The sequence below is a fragment of the Crocuta crocuta genome, unplaced genomic scaffold, assembly GCF_008692635.1.
Source record: "Crocuta crocuta isolate KB4526 unplaced genomic scaffold, BGI_CrCroc_1.0 scaffold93, whole genome shotgun sequence".
NCBI lineage: Eukaryota > Metazoa > Chordata > Mammalia > Carnivora > Hyaenidae > Crocuta > Crocuta crocuta.
This window is the reverse complement of record NW_027529641.1, coordinates 7,764,331-7,790,396: the sequence shown is the minus strand read 5'-3', so window position 1 is coordinate 7,790,396 and position 26,066 is coordinate 7,764,331. Positions and strand designations below refer to the sequence as shown.

At 40.3% G+C, this 26,066-nt stretch overlaps 1 protein-coding gene across 1 annotated transcript in view; it reads right to left on the bottom strand.

Moving 5' to 3' along the window:
- Positions 1 to 262: 262 nt before the first annotated feature.
- TJP1 (tight junction protein 1) overlaps positions 263 to 26,066 on the bottom strand; it is a 341,704-nt gene continuing 315,900 nt past the window's right edge. The window contains exons 20-31 of the mRNA XM_077762419.1: positions 25,595 to 25,805; positions 24,940 to 25,040; positions 21,145 to 21,495; positions 20,576 to 20,815; positions 19,063 to 19,935; positions 18,811 to 18,908; positions 16,509 to 16,736; positions 11,400 to 11,575; positions 8,360 to 8,837; positions 6,488 to 6,705; positions 4,294 to 4,437; positions 263 to 1,808 (exon numbers count right to left, since the gene is read on the bottom strand). Of these exons, the coding sequence (XP_077618545.1) occupies positions 1,714 to 1,808; positions 4,294 to 4,437; positions 6,488 to 6,705; positions 8,360 to 8,837; positions 11,400 to 11,575; positions 16,509 to 16,736; positions 18,811 to 18,908; positions 19,063 to 19,935; positions 20,576 to 20,815; positions 21,145 to 21,495; positions 24,940 to 25,040; positions 25,595 to 25,805 (3,213 nt within the window). The 3' untranslated portion in view covers positions 263 to 1,713. The remainder of the gene's footprint in view (positions 1,809 to 4,293; positions 4,438 to 6,487; positions 6,706 to 8,359; positions 8,838 to 11,399; positions 11,576 to 16,508; positions 16,737 to 18,810; positions 18,909 to 19,062; positions 19,936 to 20,575; positions 20,816 to 21,144; positions 21,496 to 24,939; positions 25,041 to 25,594; positions 25,806 to 26,066) is intronic.

Sequence of the window (26,066 nt, the reverse complement as noted above, 5' to 3'; positions counted from 1 at the left end):
AATATTGTATATTTACAGATGCAGTGGAAGCACCGCCAAGAACTCTACAGTGAGCCTCCTTCTCCCCTTCCTCTGTTTCGAGGTTTCAGTGACAGGCACTGCTTACCCATCGGGACGCCCAGGCCTCGGATCGCACTCTGCAAACACCTCACCTGGTATGGCAGGAGGTGACCAGGTGATGTGCACCAGTGTGCAGGACTTTACACAGGATTATAAAGTTGCATGAAACTAGAAATCATGGGGAAACAGACCAAACCAGCACTTTATTTTAAAAAGTTTTATTCTGCAGATTTAGAAATTTGAGATTTTTTTTAATAACTGCAAAAGAAATTCAGTCACACCTAATGAATGATTAACAGAATGTAGTGGTGTATTATCTAAACAGAAATCGTGCTGATGTGCCATAATAAATTGTCTATTAGTAAAAAAATACACTTTAGGGCACAGCATGGTATCACAAATTACAGTCAGGATACTTTGCAAGAATTTAATCAAACTAGAGAATTCTGAGTAACTGTATCTTTTTAAATGCAGCATTTTTAAAAATGTAACAACTCTGTGCATTCTTTTTTTCTTAAAAAAAATGACCTTGTAGGTGTCATAGAAATGCTGCTTTATTGCTGCAGAGGTCAAAGTTCAAGGCTCAAGAGGTACAGGAGAGAAATACAAAGGTAGCCTTAAGAAACTCGGTTTTGTTTATGTATAAAAAAGGTAAAGTTTATAAAAGTTAATTTACAAACCAAGAACAAAAGTGGTATGCACGCATTATGTACAAGCATCCTTAAAACATCAAAATTTTCAAATGCATAGCCAAAAAGAACAGAAAACCACCACTGCCCCTTGGAGGAAGAAAATAAAATCCCCAATCACACCAATATTTTCTTCTGGGTGACTATACATTTCTGAAACCAACAAATCCACAATTTACTCAATCTTTTTCATGATACAGTATCTAGATGTGCACAAAAGCCATAAAAACTTAGTAATCCATAGAGAGAATGATCTAAGAATTAAAAACATGAGGGTAAGGCATTCCTGCTGGTTAGTATGTCTGTGGTGATATGGTTAATTTATAGATCCAAAGAAGCCACAGAACCAGTCTCACATGCTTTGGTGTCCTTCCCTAAAAAAATGTGTTTTCATATACAGTAAGTAACTGTCTTCACTTGACGCCCCCCACCCCCTGCCAAAAAGAGCTATAAACTCCCCTTGCTGTACATTTCTGTTAAATCTACTACACTGGCTTATATGGTTCCAGGTACATTTTTTAAATGTGTGCATATTACCTCATGCATAATAAAATAAAATGAGTATGCTAGGCCAGGGCCATAATAAAGTTTGAAACAGTGTACTCTGGAAAGAATAGAACTCAAATGCACCCCATTACTGGCTGGTGTTTTAACAGAAATCAATACGTGAAGTTAAGCAGTGACCATAAAAAAGTACAAAAATCATTACAGAGCAAACCATCTTTGACCCTCCAGCCAATACCAATAGCTTTTCAATCACAAACACGTAGTCTGCAGCATGTGTTCTGACCACGGTGCAGGGGCATGCTCACTAATCTTCATCTGTTCAAACAGAATGCTTAATACTAACAAATTGCAGTATCGATTCTAAGAAAAGTATAATACTTGATAGAGTGCTTCCATTTAGATTTAGTAAGTTTAACCCAGTTTCACATTATTTAATCAAGTTCCTATATTTTAAGAATTAAAAGTGGTCAATCAGGACAGAAACACAGTTTGCTCCAACAAGGTAATTTGGATCTCCAGGAAGACACTTGTTTTGCCAGGTTTTAGGATCACCTATGAGAGAAAAAGAAGTTCATGTCAACTGAGGTTGGTTAAAGTGCCAGCCCTAATGGTCTGCAGTCATGGGGCAATCATAAACACGTATACTCCCACACAACCACCTTCTCGTTCTTCAGCAGATGCACTTGTATCAAAGCTCTATGTGCTATATTCTAATGAAGACCCACTGGCTGCTAAGGAGTCATTAGAATCATAATCCTTATTAGAATCCAAAGTGGTTTCAGATTTCTCCTTTATTCTTTATGCTTTCAAGTCCATGCCTTTTCAAACAATGAATAAAACTTGGGGCAACCAAATATGCCTGGGGTAGTTCCAGTGCCCAGGTCCACAGAACTATTAACAGCACTTCTTAAAGTTAGGACCCATTTGAATTGAGTATGAGAATATACTTCTCACACTCAACTACACACCAATGAATGAATGCCTGAAAATTCTGCAGAATTTGGTTCCTTCTGAAAGGAAGACCCTTCCTTCCCTTTACCCTCCCGCCCCCCCAAATCAGCAAGCCTGGACCAAGAACTTCTCAGTCCTAAACTTGGCTGTACAACAAAACCATTCATGGAGCTTTGAAAATTCACTGACTATTGAGTCTGAAGCAGGGCTTGGGTATTTTCATTTTTAACAAGCTCTTGTTGATTTGAGATCTGCAGCTGAAGCTAAGAGCCCCAGTAGTGGACAACAAGTGTGAAGAAGGCTGGGATGACGGTATGTCTCTGTGGTATCCAAGGTTAGGGATACTTGAAGCTACTGACTTTTGCTTCCCTTACACAATAGTTCTTAACCAAGAGTGATTCCGCGGGACAATGTCTGTGGACAGTTTTGCCTGTCATGACTGCCATCTGGTGAGCAGAGGCCAGGGATGCTGCTACACAGCACAGTATGCACAGGACAGCCCGTATGAACAAAGAATTCTCATCTGGCCACAATGTCCACATTATGCCAAGGTTGAAAGACCCTGCATACAGTGAAATGGTCTCTGAGTCAGGATCGGCTCAGCAGTTTAAAACCGAGTTATCTAACTTCACAGATCTCTATGGGCTTGTGCAGTACTGAAGAGAACAGACTGCTCAGGCATGAGGTAGAGTGAGGACAACTCTTTGGAAGTTAAAAAAAAAAATCTTAATTTCAGGCTCAAGTTTTTTTCCAGTATGCTAATTTTTGTTGGGATTAAGTCAGTAGTTATCAAAAGCTACCCCTGACTTTCTAAACAGAAATTTATAGTAGCAAAGCATTCTAGAGCCATATGGGATTACACAGAGGTACATTTCTCTTCTATGTCAACGCACTCAAAATTTAACACAGGAAAAAGTTGTTTCAATCTAATAAAATAACTTTTGTTCTGTGGCATAAAAAACAGGAATAACAAATTGATAATTTATGCTTCACATATTATCTGGGAAAAAATCATTTCTAAAACAAGTAACTAAAATAGACAGTTACTTTAAAGATTTTCATCCTAATTAGGTCTAGAAAACAACCAGAGCTCATGCTACAACTTGACTTCCAGAGTATCATGTTTTAAATGCAGCTTTATTAATGTTAATTCATTAATTCAACCTAGGCTAATAAAATGCTTCCCAGTGCAGTCCCTGAGGAAACAGCTTTACTATCCAGTGTGTTAAAATAAATTTATTCACTTTTTCCAGAAAATGGTGTACCTGTAGATATCAGAAAATGCATATTTATATATAATTTTTAATCTTGGGTAGTATTAAAGTATATTCCTCTATAATCTTCATGCCCTAAAACTCTATTTCATATTAAAACTACATTATGTTTTACTGATTTACTAAAAATTCAAAAGCAAAACTTTAAATTCTTATTTTTCTATATTAAGTTTAATTAAAGTGATCTATATCAAAAAATATAGAATGTTTCAACTCATAACTGATGTAGTCACCCAAGGAAGTGAGAGATGTGAAAATGCGATGGAAGCTTTGAAATTATGATCTTAAAAGCAAAAAAAAGCCATTTAAAAGGAGTGTGTATAACAGCAGTTATTTAGGGTTTTACACTGAAAACCGTGGCCAAGTATGATCCCAGTGGAAGGTATATTTTGTCTTGCAAATTTCTCTGGTGTCTACACTTTGTAGATTGAGGAATTAAACAGTGGTAACCAAAAAGAGAAATTATTACATAAAGGAATCATTTTAATAAGAAGATGGAAACGCCTCTGTATGTAGAACAATAAAAATTCTCCCACTTCATCTTAAAAATTTCGACAGAATAATTTTGTTGAACACCAAGAATGCCAACCTTTGGCCAAATCATCATTGTTTAAAAAGCAGAAACTTCTGTACCTTTCCATATTCATTTATATATGGAACACAAAGAAATTTCAAAACACTGGTGATGCCTACAAGGCCACAGGAATAGAGGGAGAGATGTGCTAACGAACAGCATGTGGAGCTCCAACAGCCCAGGGATTAATCAATGACAGTACCCAAAGCCCCCAAAGGACAGAGTGAAGACAGCATACCCGACGAGGAGTCGGATGATTTTAGAGCAAAAGACCAACCGTCAGGAGTCATGGACGCACAGTGTGGTAAGCGCAGCTCCACGGGCTTCAGGAACTTGAGGCCATGGGGCCCACACATCACTAAAGGGCTCAGCAGTGTCTCGCCTGCAGTCAAGGAGGGGGTGGGAGTGACAGGTTAGATGCCGATCTTCCTTCTAGCCCACAGTTCTCCTCACCCTCCCTTCTAATGACATGCTTTAAAGCCAAATGCAATTAGTCCTCCACAGCTGCAGTGACCAAGAAATATATAATGCAAGACACATGTGTAATTTAAAATTTTCTAGTAGCCACATTAAGAAAAAACAGGGACATAAACTTTTTAATATTTATATAACCCAATATGTCAAAACATTATTATTTCAGCATGTAACCAATATAGTAAATCTCTGAAATCAGTGTTTATTTTATACTTCCAGCACATTTCAATTCATAATAACCACAGGTAGCTGGTGGCTACAGCATTCGATCATGGGATTCTTGTAAGATATATTCAAATGTACTTTTTGTAAATGTTACTTAGATCTTACATTTTAAATGTTGTATTTGCTATAGACTTGGATTAAGAGGTTCACACAGGGCCAACATATGTTAGCGTTCCAGCAAAATATAAGAAAATGAGCTAAAGTAACATATTTAAGGAAGTAAAGCAACTGCTAAGACGCCAAAAGAAGTAGTCACATAGTTCATCGTATCATCCTGACAAATCCAGGAAAATTATGAAAAATAACAGCTTTCCCGGATTCCTTAAATTCAGAAACACACATGGTGACACTTGAGAGGGATATTTTATTCGCTCTGTTGAGCTCTTACTAGTGCTAGAGCTGGGGTGACGAGCACCTGCCCCAAGAAGCTTCTGTCCTACAGTCACATGACAGGCATGGAGCAAAGCCTTTCTGAGTGCCTGTTGCCTAACCCATCTCTAGACATGGAAGGGGTGAAAGACACAAAGATAGATTTGGTGAGGTCAGCTAAGACCACCTAGCAAACGGGTGGAGGAATGCCCAAAAGCCAGTCATCTGCCATCATTGTCACCTTCACAGTGAAAGTAAATCCCACCCAGAAGACATCAACAGACACTTCTCCAAAGAGGACATCCAGATGGCCAAGAGACGCATGAAATGATGTTCAGCATCCCTCATTATCAGGGAAACACAAATCAAAACCACACTGAGATACCACCTCACGCCGGTCAGAGTGGCTAAAATGAACAAATCCGGAGACTATAGATGCTGGCGAGGATGTGGAGAAATGGGCACCCTCCTATACTGCTGGTGGGAAGGTAAACTGGTGCAGCCCCTCAGGAAAACAGTGTGGAGGTTCCTCAAAAAATTAACAACAGAACTCCCCTATGACCCAGCAATAGCACTGCTAGGAATTTACCCAAGGGATACAGGAGTGCTGATGCATAGGGGCACATGTACCCCAATGTTCAAAGCAGCACTTTCAACAATAGCCAAAACATGGAAAGAGCCTAAGTGTCCATCAACTGACGAATGGACCAAGAAGATGTGGTTTATCTATACAATGGAATACTACATGGCAATGAGAAAGAACGAAATCTGGCCACGTGTAGCAACATGGATGGGACTTGAGGGTGTTATGCTGAGCGAAATAAGTCAGGCAGAGAAGGACAGATACCATATGTTTGCACGTATAGGTGGAGTAGGAGGAACTTAATAGAGGACATGGAGGAGAAGAAGGGGTAAAATAGTTGGGGAGCGGGAGGGAAGCAACCCATAAGAGACTTTTGAATGCTGAGAACAAACTGAGGGCTGATGGGGGTGGGGGGGAGGGGAAGGGAGGGTGTGGGCATGGGGGAGGCCACTTGTTGGGATGAGCACTTGGTTTTATATGGAAACCAACTTGACAATAAACTATTTAAGAAAGAAAAAAAAAAGGAAAGTAAAGCCCACCGTGTGGAAGGTCTCGACCAGCTTGGCCTTTCTGTAGGCCACCCCTTCCCGCCTGTGATGCCACCCAGGGCACCCCCCTCCAGTGTCCACTGGACAGGCCTTCCCCAAGCGAGAAATGTGCTGGGGTTGGCAAAGCAGAAAAGGGGTACAGATTATCCTCTCAACTGAGCACTACAAGCTTTGAAGAGCACACAGGACAACTCAAGTTATTAAAAACTAAGCAGGACAATAAATATATTTACCTTTCTCCTTATCTAAAGGTGGGAGGATGCTGTTGTCTCGGCAGACCTTGAAATAGATTTCTTGCTCAATTCCCTCAGGAATGGCTCCTTGTGGGATAATTATACTAACGCCAGTTTCTATGGAACTCAACACCCCACCGTTGCTGTTAAACACGCCTCGGGCTGTGGCCACCACGGTGTGACCATCCTCATCTTCATCTTCTTCCACAGCTGAAGGGCTGAGAGTCCAGAAACAGCTAATGAGTAAACTCTCAACAATACACCAGAGTTTTCGTTATGATTCTAACAGGTGGTTTCATTTTATTTCTCCATTTAATAAAGAAGGTAAGTTTTTGGTGACACATATTACTCACAGGAATAATAAATCATATTCTTCATGGAGAAATCGATTTCATTTTTTAAGATAACTAATCAATTCCCCTTCATTACTGAATGTACAAAGCCTGATTCCTTATTCACCCAACTACTACTACAGTCCGCTGGTTTTAAGAAGCTCATTTTAACATCCATGTAATTCGTGTTTTAAAACTGATGGCAAGCTGTAGTTTAAATGGTGGCACTTTTTTTCCTTCTTAGTGATACGTAAGACAATGGTGCATCTTACAACTGACAGCATCTCAGACCTGTTAAGTACTAATTAGGTTCTCTATCTCCCTCGGCTTTTGAGCGTGCACACTTATGGCCCATGCTGTCAAAGCTTTCCACAATACTTTGGTATGGGTACAACCCAAGCACCCATGAAAAAAACAGTATATTCTCTTAGTACACAAAGGATTCCAGAGGCCGAGGGGATGTGGTAGCAATGACTGGTTCAAAAGTGTAGGCTACCAAGACTTCTTGGAGTAAAATTTTGAGTCACAACCTAAAGGTGAGCGGAAAGATGGACTGACACAGTGAGTGTGTGAAGGGAAGCTGCAGCTCGTTCCCGCACGACCAGAGCAGCAGGGACAACGCTGATGTGGGGAGGAAGAACAGGTGCCCCACCCCTCCACTATGGGAAAGGCTCACAGGGAGGAGGCAGCACATGTCCACAACCCTCCCTATTTTTGGGAAGCAGATGGCAGGTGACTCTCCTGGCCCTGGGTTCTGCCTGCAAGTGCTTCTGATTCAACAGGTGGCTTGACAATGTAAGTGGATTTGGGAGGCTGAGGTGAGCTTATGTGAGGCCAGAATAGGTCTAGAGAAAGGAGTGTATGAGACTCTCTGTGTCACTTGCTCAGACATCTTACTCATTAAAACATTTTAAGAGCAAGCATCTTGAGATTGTTACATTTCTAGTATCACTGTTGAACAGAGAGTAGACAGGGAACACAGATGCTTAGGTTTCTATTTTCCAGACATAAGCACACCAAGGTTAGAGGTTATGGAATGCTATGCGTGGTTGAGAGTACGGGCTCCGTAGTCAGATGACTAGGGGCAGCTGAATTGGGGCTGCCCTCACCCTGTTGTGTGACTGGGCAAAATGAAATGTCACCTAACCTCAGTTCTTAGTAAAATGGGGATACTGACAATATCTATTGACTATATATGATCATTAGCTTTATTATTTTATTAAAATTCTCTTATACCTCTTGCAGGACCTCCTACAGAACAGCATTCATTGCAACAACATTTTGGACAACACTGTTCAGTTTAAAAGCCTAAGTTAAGGGGCGCCTGGGTGGCTCAGTTGGTTAAGAGTCTGACTTCAGCTCAGGTCACATGATTTCGTGCTTCACAAGTATGAGCCACACATCAGGGTCTATGCTGACATCTCAAAGCCTGGAGCCTGCTTTGGATTCTGTGTCTCCCTCTCTCTTTGCTCTTTCCCAAATTGCACTCTGTCTCTCTCTCTCTCAAAAGTAAACATTAAAAAAAGTTTAAAAATCTTACCTCACAGGAACAGCTTTAGGCACTGTGCTGACATTATTCATTTGGTACTTGGGTTTATCTGCATGGATGGAGAAAGTTTCAACTCCACTGTCAAACTCAGGAGGCTGTGTGGCACTGTGCGCTTTCACAAGAGTTTTTGGAGAAGTAGGGACTTTTGATGACAATTCAGGTTTATGTGCAGTTTCACTTGGCAGAAGATTGTGGTTAAATTTAGGACTTTCAAACTTGCGCTCAAATGGCCGAGCAGAACTTGTGTATGGTTTTGGTGTGAATCGATTATATGCTGGAGTGACCGTTTTCTGAGTCTGTTCAGCTCCATTAACTGGAGCTTTATCTGGGAAACTTTTCTGGGGATAGAAAGTAGACTGAACAGTGTCTTCTCGGTTCGGTGGTCTGAAAGTTGCTGGTTTATTCTGAGATGGAGGTGGGTCTGGTTTAGACACTAAAGAATTCTGAAAATCCAATGACACTGAATTACCTGAAAAATAAACATATATAAGCATTTTAAAAACTGCCTCAAAGAAGTTTTAATAGCCCCTGTGATGTCTCTTCCATCTTAACTTGTCTTGGTGCTGGAGTCAAGGACCAGGTCAGGGTCCCCAGAGTTAGAGGGCAGCTCTTGAACTCTGGTGGCTGTCTGTGACACTGAGGGACCAGGAGGGGCATGGACACATGTGGTGCTTTTTGGTGTACCCTGTGGCTGTGGAGCCAAGGTCATGCTGGACTCCATATGGAATCAGAGTCCAGGCTTCCAGAGCCTGGTGTCTAAATATCCTCTCTCCAATGTCTGTATAAAATTAGAAACAGAAGGACGACAGTACAGCTGTATTAAGACAAAACAAAACACAAAACAAAACCAGCACTACAAAACTCACACCTAACTGAACTCGAAAGGAAAGCCACAAACTGGGAGCACAATTTGCATAACTGTAGAGAATTAGGATCCAAAATCTATAAAGAACCCCTATGCACCCATAAGAAAGATGCAAACAGCAGGAAGATGAGGGAAGGTGCACAGAGGCCACAACAGAAGTGAAGGCCAGAATGCTCAGTTCCTTTGCAAGACAGACAACCTCATTACCAGGGAAATGCAAATACATAACAAACCCCAAATAACACTTCACACCCATTAGATTGGCAACACTTTGGTTCAGTAATGCCAAGAGTTGGCAAAGATGTGGAACAGGAATTTCCATGCATGGCTGGTGGCAAAGTAAAGTAGCACCAACTGAATTCTAGGAAGTAATTCCAGAAAAAAATAACACCAACACTATACAAAATCTTTCAGAAAAAAGAGAAAGGGGACATGCCCTAGGCTCTCTTTTATGAAACAAGTACAATGATGCTAAAACCAGACAAGGACATTATATATAAAAGAAATAAACAAACCCAAATTCCTTGTGACCATAGCAATATAATTTACATTAACACACTAAAGAAGGAAAATGTTACGGTCATCTTAATACGTGCAGAAAGAACATGTGACTTAATGCTTTCAGCAAACTAGAAAGGAACAGAAGGGAATATCTAAAACCTAATAAAGAGTAGCTACATATAACAAGCCACAAAAAAACACAGGGCTAACATTGTAAGGGTGAAAACACTTCATCCTTTCTCCCTAAGATGGGGAAGGCAGAGATGTCTGCTCTCATCACTTTTATTCAACATTTACTGGAGGTCCCTGACAGTACAAAAAGGCAAGAAAAAGAAAAGGCATTTAAGTATGGAAAAGAATTAAAACTTTATCTGCAGACATGAGAGTGTGGAAAGAAAATGTGAAACATGAGGTAAGATCAATCTACCACTACACCTCTACAGCTCAGCTGGTTGAAGACTTGGCCTAGAATTTGATTCCTACATAAATAATAGAAAAATGTCTGTAGTAGCAAAAAGGCAACAGAGAATGGATAAATCATGGTATATTCTTAGAGGAAAACATACAACTTTTTTTTGAAAGGGCCAAATGACAGCCATTTGGAGGTGACGGCAACAGTCTCCCTTTCAGGGTACTTAGTGGAAGACAAAGACAAAGCAGGTGCTCTGAACAATGGAGGACAGGCTGCACAGGTGTGAAGCCAGAGGGACAGGGAGGGAAAGACGCAGCAAGCAGGAATGAGGGAGAGGAGCTATGCCAATGGCCCAGGAAGAGAGGCGGCACAGTTAAGGGAAAATAGTTCCTGGTCAGGAGATGTGAAGGAGAGAAGACGGGCAAAAACAGGAGTACAGCTGTTAAAATGAATCACCTGAAGCTGTTAGCGACCCCGCTGGGATTTCACCACAGCACATAACTGTGAGGTGCTAAGGGATGCAGGTTATGAGGGACTTTATGGCTTTCCTATATCCATGGATATAAATGGAACATAACGGTAATTTTTACAAACGACTGATCAAAAACTTAGATTCAGACTTATCGGCAAATACTACTTCCAAAAATTGAGCATGGTTGTAAAACAGATTAAAATCTAATAAACTAAAAGTCTTTTCTGATAACAATGGTCAGTTATAAAACAGGAGATATACCTTTTTTTTTTGTATTAGAAGATGTATTTTTAACAAAACACTTAGTTTCATTGTGCGCAGCCTAAATGTTTCAAGTATGTATTAAAAAAATTGAAACTCATGAACAGTGAGATCATGACCTGAGCTGAAACCAATTGTCAGATGCTTAACTGACTTAGCCACCAGGCACCCAAGTATGTATTTTTTTTTTTTAATTTTAAGTTTTTAAATGTTTTTTTTATTTATTTTTGAGAGTTAGAGAGAGACGGCACCATCAGGGGAGGGTCAAAGAGAGAGGGAGACACAGAATCCAAAGCAGGCTCCAGGCTCCAAGCTGTCAGCAGAGCCCGATGCAGGGGTTGAACACACGAACCGCGAGATGATGACCTGAGCTCAAGTCGGACGCTTAACAGACTAAGCCACCCAGGCACCCCACAAGTATGTATTTTTAAATGAAAAACTCTTTTGCTTACAAACTGCAAAAATTCAATTTTATAAGTATTCCTATTACAGTAGTAATACCAACTTCCGAACTTCCTACCTTCACCGTGTGCCCCCTTGGCATGTGTGTGGAGGGCGAGAGAGGAGCTGGCAACAGGCTGAACAGGCTGGGCATACTGGGAGGGCAATGGAGGAGGAGGGGGAGTGGCCTGGATCGGCTCATAACGTTTCTCACCAAATGATCTATCCACAGGGTCAGCTTCAGGAGACTTTCCCCTGTGAAAAAAAATGAAGACAATGCCAACTTGTGAACATGGATTTACATTTACAAAAAAACAAGTTCTCATTCCTCTAAGTATCCCTGAGTTAAAAAAACAAAAACTGGAAATTTCACTATTCTTATGAGTATAAACAGGTAACTAACTCCACCAAAATATACAAACAAATTCAATCATTCATCAGCACAAGAAATGTAAAGACAGCACAGATACTTGAAGAATATTAGTAAAACATCCAGAAGATAGCAACCAAAAGGCAGATGAAATTTTGGGTATACTTGTGATAGTAATTGTGTCGCTTACAAAAAAGCAGTAATGATTGGGAGGTTTAAGAAAGCCTTGCATATATTTTGAAAAGTATTTATTGGCTCAAATCTTCTTTAGATTCGCTTTTGATTGGGTATTTAAGGTACAAAATCCTTGGTTTCTGGCATACTCAGAGCACCACAAAAAATGGTTTTATAGACCAGAGGTTGGCAAATTTTTTGTAAAGGGCTGGACAGTAAATGTTGTTGGTTTTTTTTGGGCCATACAGTCTCTGTCACAATTATTTGAATTCTTCCCCAAAGTAGCCATAGACAATATGTCAATGAAATGGGTGTGGTTGTAACACCAAATACACTGGACATCTTTCACTTTGAAATTGCCCTTAATTTACTAGATCCATTTTTAATTGCTTAACAATTGCTAGAGTAGCAGACACTGCTTGATTTTATAAGGCTCCTTTAAGTCAAACTGTGCCATGTATGCTTATTTTTCAGAATGCCAATTGTTAATAATGTAACACATAAAATTCAAGCAAAAGGAATCTTTAAAATAGACCCATAATTACAACACTGCCATCTAAACCTTTGCAGAGAGCCAAAGCTGCACTGGCTTTATGTGCACAAACGAAACAGACATTTGAATTACTTTCACAGAGAATTTCGTTGGGGAAGTATACTCTGGTGATTGGCTTTAAAACTATGCAGTTATGTCGCTTTCAGGCACTTAGGTTAAGCATTTGAAGATGATTTTAAAATCTAAAAGTGCACATAATCCCAGTGATGCAGTGAGGGACACCTCATGTAACAGCCTCACATTAATGCCAGTCTTACCACTTGATGTTCCTTTTCAAGTAGTCATAGCTAGGATAAGAGCCAAGAAATCTAGGTGATGGCAAAGCAAAAGCGCAATAGAAAAATGAAAGAAAATGGTCAATCTAACTAAGTACATTTGCAGCAAATGGAACTCAAATGTCATTTTAAAATATCAACCAAAAAATACACATCCATCATTTCAGAATCATTTGATCTATAAAACATCACTAACTCTCACTTAAGCTTGAAAATCACCAATAAATTAAAATACAGTAACATAGTTAGGTACTGCCTGCCCACTTTCCACATACATTTTTTAAATGTTTATTTGAGAGAGAGAGAGCGAGCGAGCACATGTGCATGCAGGAAGGGCAGAGAGAGGAAGAGCAAGAACTGCAAGCATGAGATCATGACCTGAGCCAAAATCAAGAGGTGAACACTTAACCTACTGAGCCGCTCAGGTGCCCCTGCCCTCCACAAATTTTAACTGTGCTGCTAGTGAGTAGCAAGGTGCTTGAGCTTTATTACTCTTCCATGTTTGCCCACTTTGGCTTCACTTGCTAGTGGTGAGCAAAGAAATGAACTAAATAAAGAAGCAGTACTAAGAATAAACAGCAGGCTCTGAAGAATTAAGAATAAAATGCTCCTTAAAAAAAAAGGGCTGGGCAAAAGAAATCCTCTAAGTGCAAACATAGGAAGAAGCGATGCAATACAACAGCTATGCTGATCCCTAGCGGTGTGAGGATGAACGGGCAAGCGGAAATACACATGCCTTTGAAACAGGACTATGATTAACCTGTAATCTTTCCTGGCAAGACCTGATCCCATTACCAGTTCCAAAGTAAGTCCTTGGGTGGGTGGAGCCTATTTGCAAAGCTGCTATGCTTGAATCTCACAACCTCAGTGAATGCCACATGAGCACAGGAATCTAATGTCAATTTTGCTAAGTTCTTAAAAAGCTGAAAACCACTAACACTTAGAGACCTAGAAGTCTCACATCAAGTTGGCTTTTGGGAGACAGATATTCTAGTGACAAAAAAAATCCCTAGTTGCCCTGAAGAAGCTTAGTCTCTGGGCTGGGACATGTGCATCCTGCTTTTCTAGCTCTGTCGTAGGATCCCGGAAACCCCTCAATTGCTTTAAAGGTCAATGTCTGAGACACCATTTCCTAACCTCCCCGATTCCAATGCAGCTCTCCAGAACTGTAAGACAGTTAATAGCCACTTGCTTTCTGGGGCATCTGTCCTGTGCTACCAGACTTCTCCCTTCTCTAAACTCCCACCATTTCTGAGGTGTGGGGTTTTCTATTTTTTGGGGGTGGGGGAGTGGGGGCACAGGAGAATGAGCAGGGGAGGGGCAGAGGGAGAGGGAAACGTAAGCAGGCTCCACACCAAGTACAGGGACTGACCCTGTGACCCTGGGATGATGACCTGAGCGAAATCAAGAGTTGGATGCTTAACCAACTGAGCCAGCCAGGTCCCCTCAGAGGTGTGTTTTTAAGTGGACCATAAGCACCTATTATCCAGAAAAAGGCAGCTCTGCTATTTCTATGTTATACTTTAGAAAATAAAGGCCTATAAGAAGTCTACTGGTGACCAAAAACAGTAAATAGTTTGGAAATACTGTAAGCAGGCTGTATATTTTAAATGATTTTCCAGTTGTTAAAGCCGTACTAACTGGGAACAAAAGTTCAACAGCATTAGAAGGGGAAGGCACAGAGACACATTCTGTCTTAGCCATCATGTCGTACTCCTCATTCTCCTTCCCAAAACTCTACCACTGGAAGACCCACACGGGGACAAGCAGCACAACTACAAAGAGTTTTCGCTTTCCCTCACAAAGGAATGCACTAATGTACATCTCAATTCACACTTTCCCACTCCCATAACACTCACAGCAGGAAAAACTCAAGAATTCAGTGTCTATTCACAAAGACAGATGTTACATGTTTTCTGTCAAAGCCAACCTATCCTTGAGAAACCTCTGACCAGCGAAGACTCCTTTGTCCCAGAGCTGGTTAATGAAAAGAGGGGCAGCTGATGTACCTATACACTGTGCCCTTTGTTGCTGAGTCCCCACCCACCAAATACTAGGAGCATTCTCGACCCTGTATGAAAATTCTATATCACAAATACGTTATTAGGTCTTCTTTGTAGAAAACTCAATTAACACAAAACCAAAAATGCCTGATCAGTTGATTCTCTGAAAAGACTTACTTTTTAGAACTTAATGTATTCTTTTAAGGCTGTATTCTGTTTACAGAGTATATAAAAGGATGAATAAAATCTCTTTCCTTGAACTATAGCCTTAGACTTGCTTCTAACAAGAATGAATGTGTTAATGACTTAAGTAAAGATGATACACCCTTCCACCTTACCAAAGGTGAGCTCCTAAGGCTCACTGCCGAGGTCTGGACGGCCTCTCCAGACATACTCAGTACGTGTATTGTGTTGGGGGAGGCTCACAACACTAGTGTAAGACACTGTTTGCATTTAACAGAAACCCCATGCAGCGTCCGAAGTTGGCATTTGCATTTCACATAAATGGCTTTCTTCTCTAGACAAAGACTGAAATGGGAGGACAGTGGACAAAGACTTTTAAATCTTCACTTCAAATGATGTCTAAGAAAAAAGTGGTAATTAAAATTAGGTTTTTAATAGAGGTTCCACAAAATTTTTCACTCAATAGTACATGACAAATGATAGCTAAGTTTAGACAATCCCAAGCATCTAATTCAGTAAAAATCGGGGTGCTTTGGAACTCAGACACAAAAGTGATTTGTGAGGGCTTTTTGATGTAAAATCTTGGGGAAGCCGAACTATAGTCCCCATCATCCACTCAAACACTAAACATAGGTGCTGCTGTGAGGGGGATTTACAGATGTAATGCCTCTAAATCAGTGGAGTTCAGTTAATCCAAAGGGAGATTATATGGATGGACACTTTTAAAAAGAATTTAGGCCTTCCTTGAACTCAGAGACTCTCAAACAGCTCTGGATCTTCTCTTCCTGTCCTGTGAACTCACAGCTTGTTTATCAGCAGGGTCCTACAACAGTGTAAATGAATTCCTTATAATAAATCCACATCTGTTTCTCATTCTTGGGGGTTTGTTTTGCTGAGTACGAACCCACCTATGCCTATATGAGTTTCTACCTCATTCTCAGTTGGGTTTGTACCCTAACAAAACCACAAGAAAGAAAAACAAATCAACAAAACCCCCAAAAGACAAGTCAACAAATGGAAAGACCACAGAACAGGGAAAAGATGACTGGGAGTCGAGAAACTTGGGTGTTTAGTCCTAGCTCTGCCCATCATGTCACCTCACTGGACCTTGGCTTCCTCATGTGTAAAACTTGACCAGAAATACTTAAAATCTCCTCAAGCTCCCACAATTAAAAAAAAGATAAGCCCTTTCTCACCTTGAAGAAGAAGAAAAAAACCCTATTATCTTCCTTCAAATGTTACCTCCTTCATGTTATTTTCATATTTAAAAAGCAGAAACAGAAAAGAAGGAAAAGAACCAGTATTAAGTATGCTGCACAGAGAGGGGAGACTTCTGATTCACCTAAAAATCAGACTTCTGATTCACCTCAAAACCCTTTGATTTTAACGTCTTTCCTAATGCAAAAATTTTGTAGATCAGATATCAGGGTTTAAGGACAAACACACACAACACGTCCTATAGCTAGAGACTGCATGGTGCTAAACCACTGGAGCCAACAGAAATCATGTATTAAATACGAACGTAACTATAATCCTTCCAAATACACTGAACTTCACATGATTACTCTGCAACGGAACGGTTATGTTGCTTCTTATTTTTTAAAAGTAGGTCTCAGGTGAAATAACTTACTTTGAAGAATAACTAGAAAAGTTTGGTTGGCTCTGAGAATGAACGGGCTTGGCAGGCTCTGAGAGATGGCCAGTAGGAATGTGTGTAGAAGGCTTGTTTTCAAAACTTCTCCGGTCAAAATAGGAGAGCTGCTTTCGATAATATTCTTCATCCTCCTCGGGATCATAATGATTTGACCGAACAATATCTTCGGGTGGCTTCATTTGAGGTTTTTGAGGTTCTGGGATCCTGACAATGAATGACAAATGGAACAAATTTTTAGACGTTCATTTTACAAAGAAAATGAAATACACAAATATCTTATCTTGACCTTTTACTGCTATGATTATTCAGCATCTAGCTGAGCAGTCCAACAGTCAAAATGGACATTCCACACCCCATGTCTTCATCCATTACACTCAGAAGGCAGCCCTCTTCCAGCTCATGAGTCCTTTGACACAACCTAATACACTTAATAATTATCTGGTTAGAACCTAACAGCAGACTAGAAGCAGTTACTTAAAGAATAGGAAGCATAACTAAGACAGTAGAGAATTTCTCAAAGTATATACACCAATGCTAGCAACAAGTAATAACTAAGAGAATTTAAGAACTTTAATCCAGGATCAATACATGATTCTCATAGAAGGAAACAGCTCTATACAGTCCAAAGTTCTGGAGGGCACAGGAAGCAGTAGTGGGGAAGAGAGTAAGTTATTAATAAGCAAACTAATACAGATCTTCCTCAATTTATGATGGGGTTACATCCTGATGAATCCACTGTAAGAGGAAAATACCGGAAGTCCAAAATGCACTGAATACACCTAATCTATCAAACACCCTAGCTTAGCCTAGCCTACCTTAAATGTGTTCAGAACATACATGAGCCAACAGTCAGGCAAATTCATCTAACACAAAGTCTATTTTATAATTAAATGCTGAGTACCTCATGTAATTTAGCGAATGCTATATTTAAAGTGAACAAGAGAATGGCTGTAAGGACATAGGATGGTTTTAAGTTACTGGTTATTGACCCCCGTGATCGAGTGGCTGACAGGGAGAGAGCACTGTACCATCTATCACTAGCCCGGAGGGAAAAAAAATCAGAATTCAAAATTTCAAAAAGGTCTTTTATGATTTCTACTGAATGCATATGGTTTTCACACACTTGTAAAGTTGAAAAATTTTAAGTCAAACCATTATTAAGCTGAGAACTGTCTATACATTGTTATGTACACGCTGCTTAAGTGAATTTTAGAAACTCTGCAACAAAAATAAATGGGTTTCACACCAAAAAAGGATCTAAGCTTTCCGTTATCACAGATTTATTTTATGTAAAACGCTCATGATACTGGCTAAAGACGACTCCACAGTGGTTTGCACTTTCATGAAAAGCATTAGACATTGTTAAAGGGAAAATGCGTCGTGTCAGAGAGCAGCTTCTCTTTATTACACACAGAAATGTAAGCAAATAAAACTCATTAGTTGGGCAGAAGAACTGTATTCAAACCCAGTGTGTCATTTACTCACAGTATGACAAGGCCAATGTTAAGAGAGCAGCTGCCAGGTTTCTCTCCTGGCTCCAAGTCCTAAGAACTACTCAAACCCCTCAGCCTTAGTGCCTCTCTTTAAAAACAATTTTAAATGTTTATTTATCTTTGAGAGACAGAGAGGGAGAGAAAGAAGGAGCAGCAGAAAGAGAGGGAGACATTGAATCTGAAGCAGGCTCCAGGCCCTGAGCTGTCAGCCCGACATGGGGCTCAAACCCACAAACTGTGAGATGATGACCTGAGCTAAAGTCAGATGCTTAACCAACTGAGCCACCCAGGCACCCCCTCAAGTGCCTCACTTTAAAATGGGGGAAAGGACCATCTTCCCACACTCACTGAAGTGCTTAGCGCAATGGCAAGTACAGTCACTAAATGATTCATTTTTGTTATTTTAGTGAAACTGAGTCTGTCTCCTTATCCCTGAAAACTAAGAGTTTGCATGTCTGAAAAAGCACTTTAAAAACTAAAACACATACTACAAATGCAGGGCTTTAAAATTTTTATTTCAATTGCTTGGTGGAAGAATAGACTTGATCACTCAAGGCATAACAAAGTCAGTTACAGAAGGCTTTATCAAGACCTTTATTTTTCTTTCCAGGGCGACTGTCTTAATTAGAAAGGCTAGTAGTTTTCATTTAAGAACAAACAAGATCCTCTCCCTTTTCCTTTCTGCCCTCTTCTAACATAAGCCTTTTACTAAAAGGCTTGCTTACTGCTTAAGTGGGTAGATTCCTGGTCAGTTTCCTACTACAAACACCACAAAGCGTACCCACCTGTACAGTGTTTTGTCATGTTCACTGAACTGATTCTGAGGAGTGGCTTTAGGACCAATGGCAGGAGCACCTGGAGGTTTAGATGCTACCTCTGGAGGCTGCAAAAAAGAAGACAAACATGCCCCAGGAACAGAGAGTAAAACAACAGGCTTCATTTAAGCAGGAGAGGGAGAGCAAAGAAGCACTCTGAAGTGCTCCTTCACTGAATGTGCCCACGTGTCCAAGGCAGGAAAGGCATGGTTACATGCTTACCTTAAAACCAGCAGTGTGGTTTTCATCCTTCTTATTCTCCAATGATGCAGATCTTTTGTTTTCAAACATTTTAACTCTAGTGAGCACAGACTGGGGTTTCATTGCTGGATCTTCCTCCTCTTCAGTCAGAGTTGGGGGTGGGGGCAGTGGTTTGGTATGTGAAGGCGGAACTTCTGGTTTGTGTTGAGATGCGGGTATTAGAGGAGGGACAACGGCAGCACCATGGAGAGGCTCGTAGTGGCCTGCTTTAGAGGTAAATCCTTGTGAGGGTACTTGCTCGTAACTTCGCGGGTATTGGTCAAAATACTGCTTGGGTTCAGCCGCCTTTGGGCCTGCTGAAGAATAGGACTGTGCTTCTGGTCTGTATCTGTTGTGCACGTCATATCCAGGAGTTGGCTGCTCTTCATGTCGTAGGGTGGAGGTTCTAGGTGGCTGGTCATAACGTGGTCTGCTGTCATAGGATAGAGGGGCTGGCTCTTCAAAACGTGGGTAATATCCTCGTTCTGAAGACTCTTCAGGATGCTGTCTGGAGTCAAGCTCCCGCGGGTGCTGATTATCAAAAGAAGGCCGAGGCTGGTAGGGTTGTTTGTCATCATAATATGACCACTGCTCTTCATATGTAGGAATGCGTTCTTCATAGCGCAGACGATGGTCATAGTTTCGAGAAAACTGGTCTGTGTAGCTAGAGGAGTCGTATCTGTATGCAGGCTGCTCCAGGTCTCTAGTGGCTTGTTTCTCTATGTATGGGGGTTGGGATTCATAGCTCAGGTTAGGCTCTTTGTCTGGCCTCTGCCCTGGGTGACCAACAGGGGGCTGTTTCAAAACATGATTCTGTCTCATCATTTCTTCAGGATAGGGATCTTTTCTGTACACCTGTATAAAAAAATCATGTGTAAGTACAAACGCTGCTCTTCAATTCTAGTCTACTTTAACAGACAAAAATATAATTTAATATGTGAAAATGGTATATCCCACCATTTATTACCAAGACAGAGATTAGTGAGAAAGCTAGTTTAAGTGAAAGCTCAAAATTTATAACGCAGGTAGGGGGCTTTTATGTTTTAGCATGTTCTAAATGAAAGTGAGTTAAAGATAATTATTAAATTTAGTAGAAAATTAATACATTGAACTACTGATTCCACTTGATTTGGACACAGGAAATAAAAGTCATAAAGAAAAGTATGGACACCATAATTTATAAAGCACAAAAATGTTTACAATGGGTCACAGATAAATACTACAAGGAACTACCTAAGATACTGAAAACAAAAACAAAACAAAACAAAATTAAGCACAAATCCCAATTAAAATGCCTATCTCCACATTATCAGTAGTATACCAATGGAAGCCATGCACACTACAAAACTGAAATGATCCATACTGATTGGAAAGCACCATGGTGTATAAGCCCACAGGAAAAAAGCAAAAGGAACACTTAAAGGGCAAAGCAAAAATGATCGTGTGCTAGAATGATGGAGAGCAACAAATGAGGGCAACACTGCGGCACAGGTACCTTTGCTGGATCTACATGCGACGACAATGACGGCTCTTGATCTCTTAGCATTATGTGAGCTGCCTCAGTACTTGGTGTTCTTAAAGAATCAGCTTGTGGTGAGTAAGAGGTGGGAGGAGCTGGGGTGGGCCCCTCCAGTCTTACATTAGTTAAAGTTACATTATGGTTAACGGCAGAGGTTGATGATGCTGGGTTTGTTTCAGGCGAAAGGTAAGGGACTGGAGATGAGGCTTCTGCTTTCTGTGAAGTGTTTAAAATATTTTAAATATAGTGTTTCTGTTTACTGCTAACTTCCCACTTCCATTTATAGGGGTTGGTAGACATACATTTAAGTGTGCTGAATAACAAAACTATGACCTCACGTCCTCAATTTTTTTAAAGAAATTCAGTATTCTGCTGTGTAAGACAAACACAAAGCTTAGAATTAAGTCCTTGGTATTGTCAAATTGAAATTAAAGATCAATTCTTAATCTGAAGAAAGGACAAAATATACTCTTCAACTCAATCACCACATTCTAAAATTTAATAATGCACCTCTAACTACAAAACGTTGAATGCTTGCTGCTTACCTGTTGAGAGGCAGTTTTAAATCCAGGGGAGTCTATTCTATGAATTGGTTGTGGCTGCGCTTGTGGTGAATAAGGAGGATATGTTTGGTTTTCATGATGCATTCCAGAGGAGTCCTCTCTTACAGGCTCAGAGGACCGTGTAATGGCAGACTCCGGTGGAGTCCCAACCTCATCATTAAGAGTTTCATCTAGTTCTTGATCAGTGTAGGCCCCGCCTTCTGTATCTGTGTCTTCATAGTCAGAAGTGTGTCTACTGTCCGTGCTATACATTGAGTATTCACTACCTGGGGCTGACAGGTAGGACAGACGATCATCATGCAAATCAAGGTCATCACTTGTAGCACCATCCGCCTGGGTCAAATAAAAGTAAATCAAAAATTTTATTCAGTAGTTCTTTAAGAGATGGCCTTTATTTTACAAGGGAGATTGAAAAGGATATTTTTCTCTGGAGAAATCACATCTATTTCTTGAAACTTCTGACGAAAAAAGGTCAAGAAGATTGTACAGCACACATGCAGACACACAGAGCATCCTTGGAGATCTGAAGGGACTGGAAGAATGAACTGCTGGCTGGCCAGCCAGGACAAAGCTGGACTCCGAGGCTAAGCCCCAGGAGTCTACGAAGGAACTCTGATACCACCTAGGGTTACAAAACCTAATCGACCTAATCAGTCCCTACTTTACCGCCCCAAAGCCAGGGGAAGAGGGAGAATACTATACCAACCCAAGCTCACAGAAACAAGGACACACTGACAGAACAGCGCATGTAAGAGTAACTATGAAAATAAATGCCACAGTTCAAGGTGAGTAAGAGCTTACATACATATACATAGAGAAAACAACTTGTTTAAAAAGTTGGTGTTTGGCCCTTAAATTTTTATAAAACACAATGGGAAAGAATCACCTAAGTGCTGGTTGCCTCATTAAATTAAGAATTGTGTAGTACCCGATGGATGCTGAGGGAGAAATGCAATTATGTTTCTCTTTTATAAGTAATTAAGAGCTGAGTTGGTTTTTATTAGTCTACACTATCTTCTGAGTAGACTAGAAAGATAACAAGAAGTATCTGAGGGAAAGGAATCTAAAGAGTTGCATCAACAGGCTGCCATTAGATACTAGTTTGAAACTAGTACCTGGATTAATTAGAACAGTCCCTGAAGAGCTTGCCTGGACATTGTGCCCAGTTAGGCATGAGAACTGAAGGATCTGGAATCCAGAATTCAGACAATCCTCCTTCCACTGTAGCACAGACTGCAGGAGAAATATAAAGCCTGATCTGCCTGAATGGGACTTTCCACACAGTCCTATGCCTGGCTCTCTTATGAGCCTGACCCTGAGTACTGCCTTCCTGATAAGAAAGACTAGGGTATGTTAGGCCCCCCAGGGGCTCTGGTTTTCAACAGAGTACCTGCTGGGCTTGGGGAGTGAGATCCCAGGGCTCTGCTCTATGTTAGGGCAGACTCTCCCTCAAGGAAATCTCAATGGCTTCTAAACTCTCTAATGGCTGCCGCAGAAGAGAAGTCTTTTTGCTGTCTACTCTAACCTTTAACTTGCCAGGGTTCTGGAAGACTATAACCCTTCAGCCAGCCAGGGAAGTATTTAAGTTCCTGGGGAAGAAGTAACTTGGAACTCACCAATCCACCTCGCTTTCAGTGGTGTGAAATGCACAAGTGAGCAAGAACCATGGGTTGCTCTGAACCAAGAAATGACATATGCCTACATGTTAAGAAAGCCTCAGGATGACTTTTCTTGGTTTAGTAGAGAACACACAAGACCGTGTCAGATCTTGCAAAAAAGAATTCTTCCTAGCAATTAGACCAAAGTAGTTTGCTCAGGAAAGTCCATGTGAAATGAAGTGGTTTTAGTTTAAGAATCTATCATAAAATATACTTGAATAGAAGGGGCAGGAGATCTAGCAAGCTTCATTTAAATTATAACAACCTTTTCTAATTTACAAAATGCAGCAATCTACCCTAGTAACAAATGATCTATTTTTCCCCACATAAAAAGTTGTGGGAAGTTAGACCTCATTTTAAAATCCAAGCAAAGACAAGAAGCACACAGTAATATCACAAAAAGAAATTATAAAATATTAAGATTTGTGGATAAAGAAAATCCCTCAGAGAGGCAGAGAGCACACTCTGCGCATTTATAAACTAATTTCATTGCGAGAATCACGAATGCAAGCTATTAACTAATCTACTGGACAAAGGCCGCTGAAAGAACTGTGTTTTTACAGATTAGTAGGAGAGAACTACAATCCTTTGTATCAAATGCCACATGAGAGACAATTAGTAATAGTGTGTTTCTATAAAGTGGTGCAGTAGGTGTTTTGCACCTCGATTCGTTTGTCAAGTGTCCCAGCTGACATGTCAGTTATTCAAAGTGGTCTGATGAACTCATATGCACAGTCCAACCCTGAAAGTGGTACTGATAAGAAAACACCATGATCCTAACACATGAACACAGGTGGGACTAGCAGACCAGACACTACCTCTAGATGTGAGCACTGTACCCTCTCTCATTGCAGAGGCTGTGTTTTCTGGATAAAGGGTACGGCGGGCCTAAGCATGCAGCATGCACTGCCAGAGCGTCCGTAGCCACAGCCAGGCAGGGGAAAGGAGGGGCCATGCAGGCACAATACACCACAAAAACCAAGCCAACAAGGAAATATAAAACACACACACACACACACACACAAAAAAAAAAAAAACAGAGAAATTCTTAATTTTCTCTAACAACCAAAACATATTAATGTTATTGTAATGAAGGTAAAAGATAAAAAACAAAAGGCTCCTTCAGCTGTATTAACTTGCCAAACTAAATGAACTGTTCTTTCCCACTGAAGACTGCTATAAAACCTGAAAGACTGACAACAGATAGTCGTTATTTTAAAGCTGGTCATCTGCAGGGGATGCCTGGGTGGCTCAGTTGGTTAAGTGTCCGACTCCTGATTTTGACTCAGATCATGACCTCATGGTTCTTGAGTTTGAGCCCTGCAGGGGGCTCTGCACTAACACTGCAGAGCCTGCTTGGGATTCTCTCTCTCCCACTCTCTGCCCCTCCCCTGCTCATGCTTTCTTTCAAAATAAATAAAACTTTAAAAATAATAAAAAAATAATAAAGCTGGCCATTTGGATGTATAAAAAAAAAATCAAAATTTGAATCTAAAAATGATGAATTGCTTTGCCCAACATTTCCTAGTATGTTATAACAATACTAAAAGGTGCTAAGTGAAAAAAAAATTCCCTAGGTAAACAAAGTAATACAACATGTTCTTTACTTAAGACTCCTCAAAGCCTTTTTACCATGCTGGTGGGTACCGCTGCCCCTTGTGGGGGCTGTGACTGCAGATTTCCCCTCCACTACTTGCCTTCACAGTGCCTTTTTCTTTCTGACCAAGTCCCGAATCTTGCGTGCAGAGGACAGCACTCTGGGCAATACTCACCTACCCACTCAACTCTCCTCATTTCCAGAGGAGGAAACTGAAGCCAGGTTCTAAGTCATTCTGTGGACAGCAGCAGAGCGAGAACTCAAACTTGCTCTTTTAGTTATCATTTAAGAATTCTCTGAGATAACACCATTGAAGTAGTAATTCAGTAGGTGGGGAAATTTCAGAATCTTTTACTATCAAAAACAATTTATAAAAACTTAAACAGTCTTCTATCAAAAACAAACTCTCCCCAAGTTATTCTAATATGTTGATCTAATCAGAAACAATGGTAACTCAAAGGCATCTCTGATTTGTAATATCATTTATTGAAAGGGTTAAAAAAGTAATAGGAGATTTCTTACCTTTCCTTCAGAAACCCATACCAACTGATTCTGCTGCTGCTGAATTGCTTCTTTCAATGCACCATACCAACCATCATTCATTGAATTTAAGTTAATTGTAGCTGAAAATAAATTAACAACATTGTTTTATGATTAGAACACCAACAAAAACCAGAATTCATTCAAGCCTGCTTAGAGCTCAATCATCATTTCTTAATTATTTGAAATACAATGTTTGAGGACACACATCTTTGACATGTCCATTTTGGCGCTGTACATTTTCTCTTTAAACAAAAAAAAATTTTTAACATTTATTTTTGAGAGACAGAGAGAGACAAAGGGCAAGAGGAGGAGGGGCAGAGAAAGAAAGGGAGACACAGAATCCAAAGCAGGCTGCAAGCTCTAAGCTGTCAGCACAGAGCTCAACACGAGGCTCAAACTCACGAATGGTGAGACTATGACCTGAACGCTTGACGTCCAATGAGTTGGATGCTTAACCAACTGAGCCACCCAGACACTTGTGTACATTTTCTTTCAATCAAACAGCAGCGGTTAATACAACCGGAAACTTTCCAAAGCAAAGGTTACATAGGTTTTAGCATCTGAACACAACATTTTTGTCTACATATTGTTGCCTATACATTTAAACCTAAATGAAGGCCTTTAATATACTCACTTGTAAAAAGATGGTGATTATTTTTACGAAGTTTATGAGACCGTTCATATAATTTCCTGGCACTTTTCCGAGATTCTGGACATAACCTCATCCTCATAGTTTTCACACCTTGCTTAGAATCAGGGTTAAGGAATACTACAATTGGATACCACTGGGCGTAATTCAGACGATCAACTGCATTTGGGGTTACATCTAATAAAGCATGTTTGTCCTGGAGACACAAAGCAAAAATATAAACAAAGATGCAAGATACAGTTAATTAAGAATTATCACCTTTAAAAAAGTCACAGCCTAGATTACATTCCAATGGTAATGGACCTTTACTTAGGTTCAAAAATGTCTCCACAGTATATATTAGAAAAATCTGTAATCAGAATTTAGTTCAATACAAATTCTAGCCCAACTTTAAAAAACAAAAAACTTCTTAACCAACTTACTTCAAGACAGCCCCAATACTTATAAGTTGAAGCAT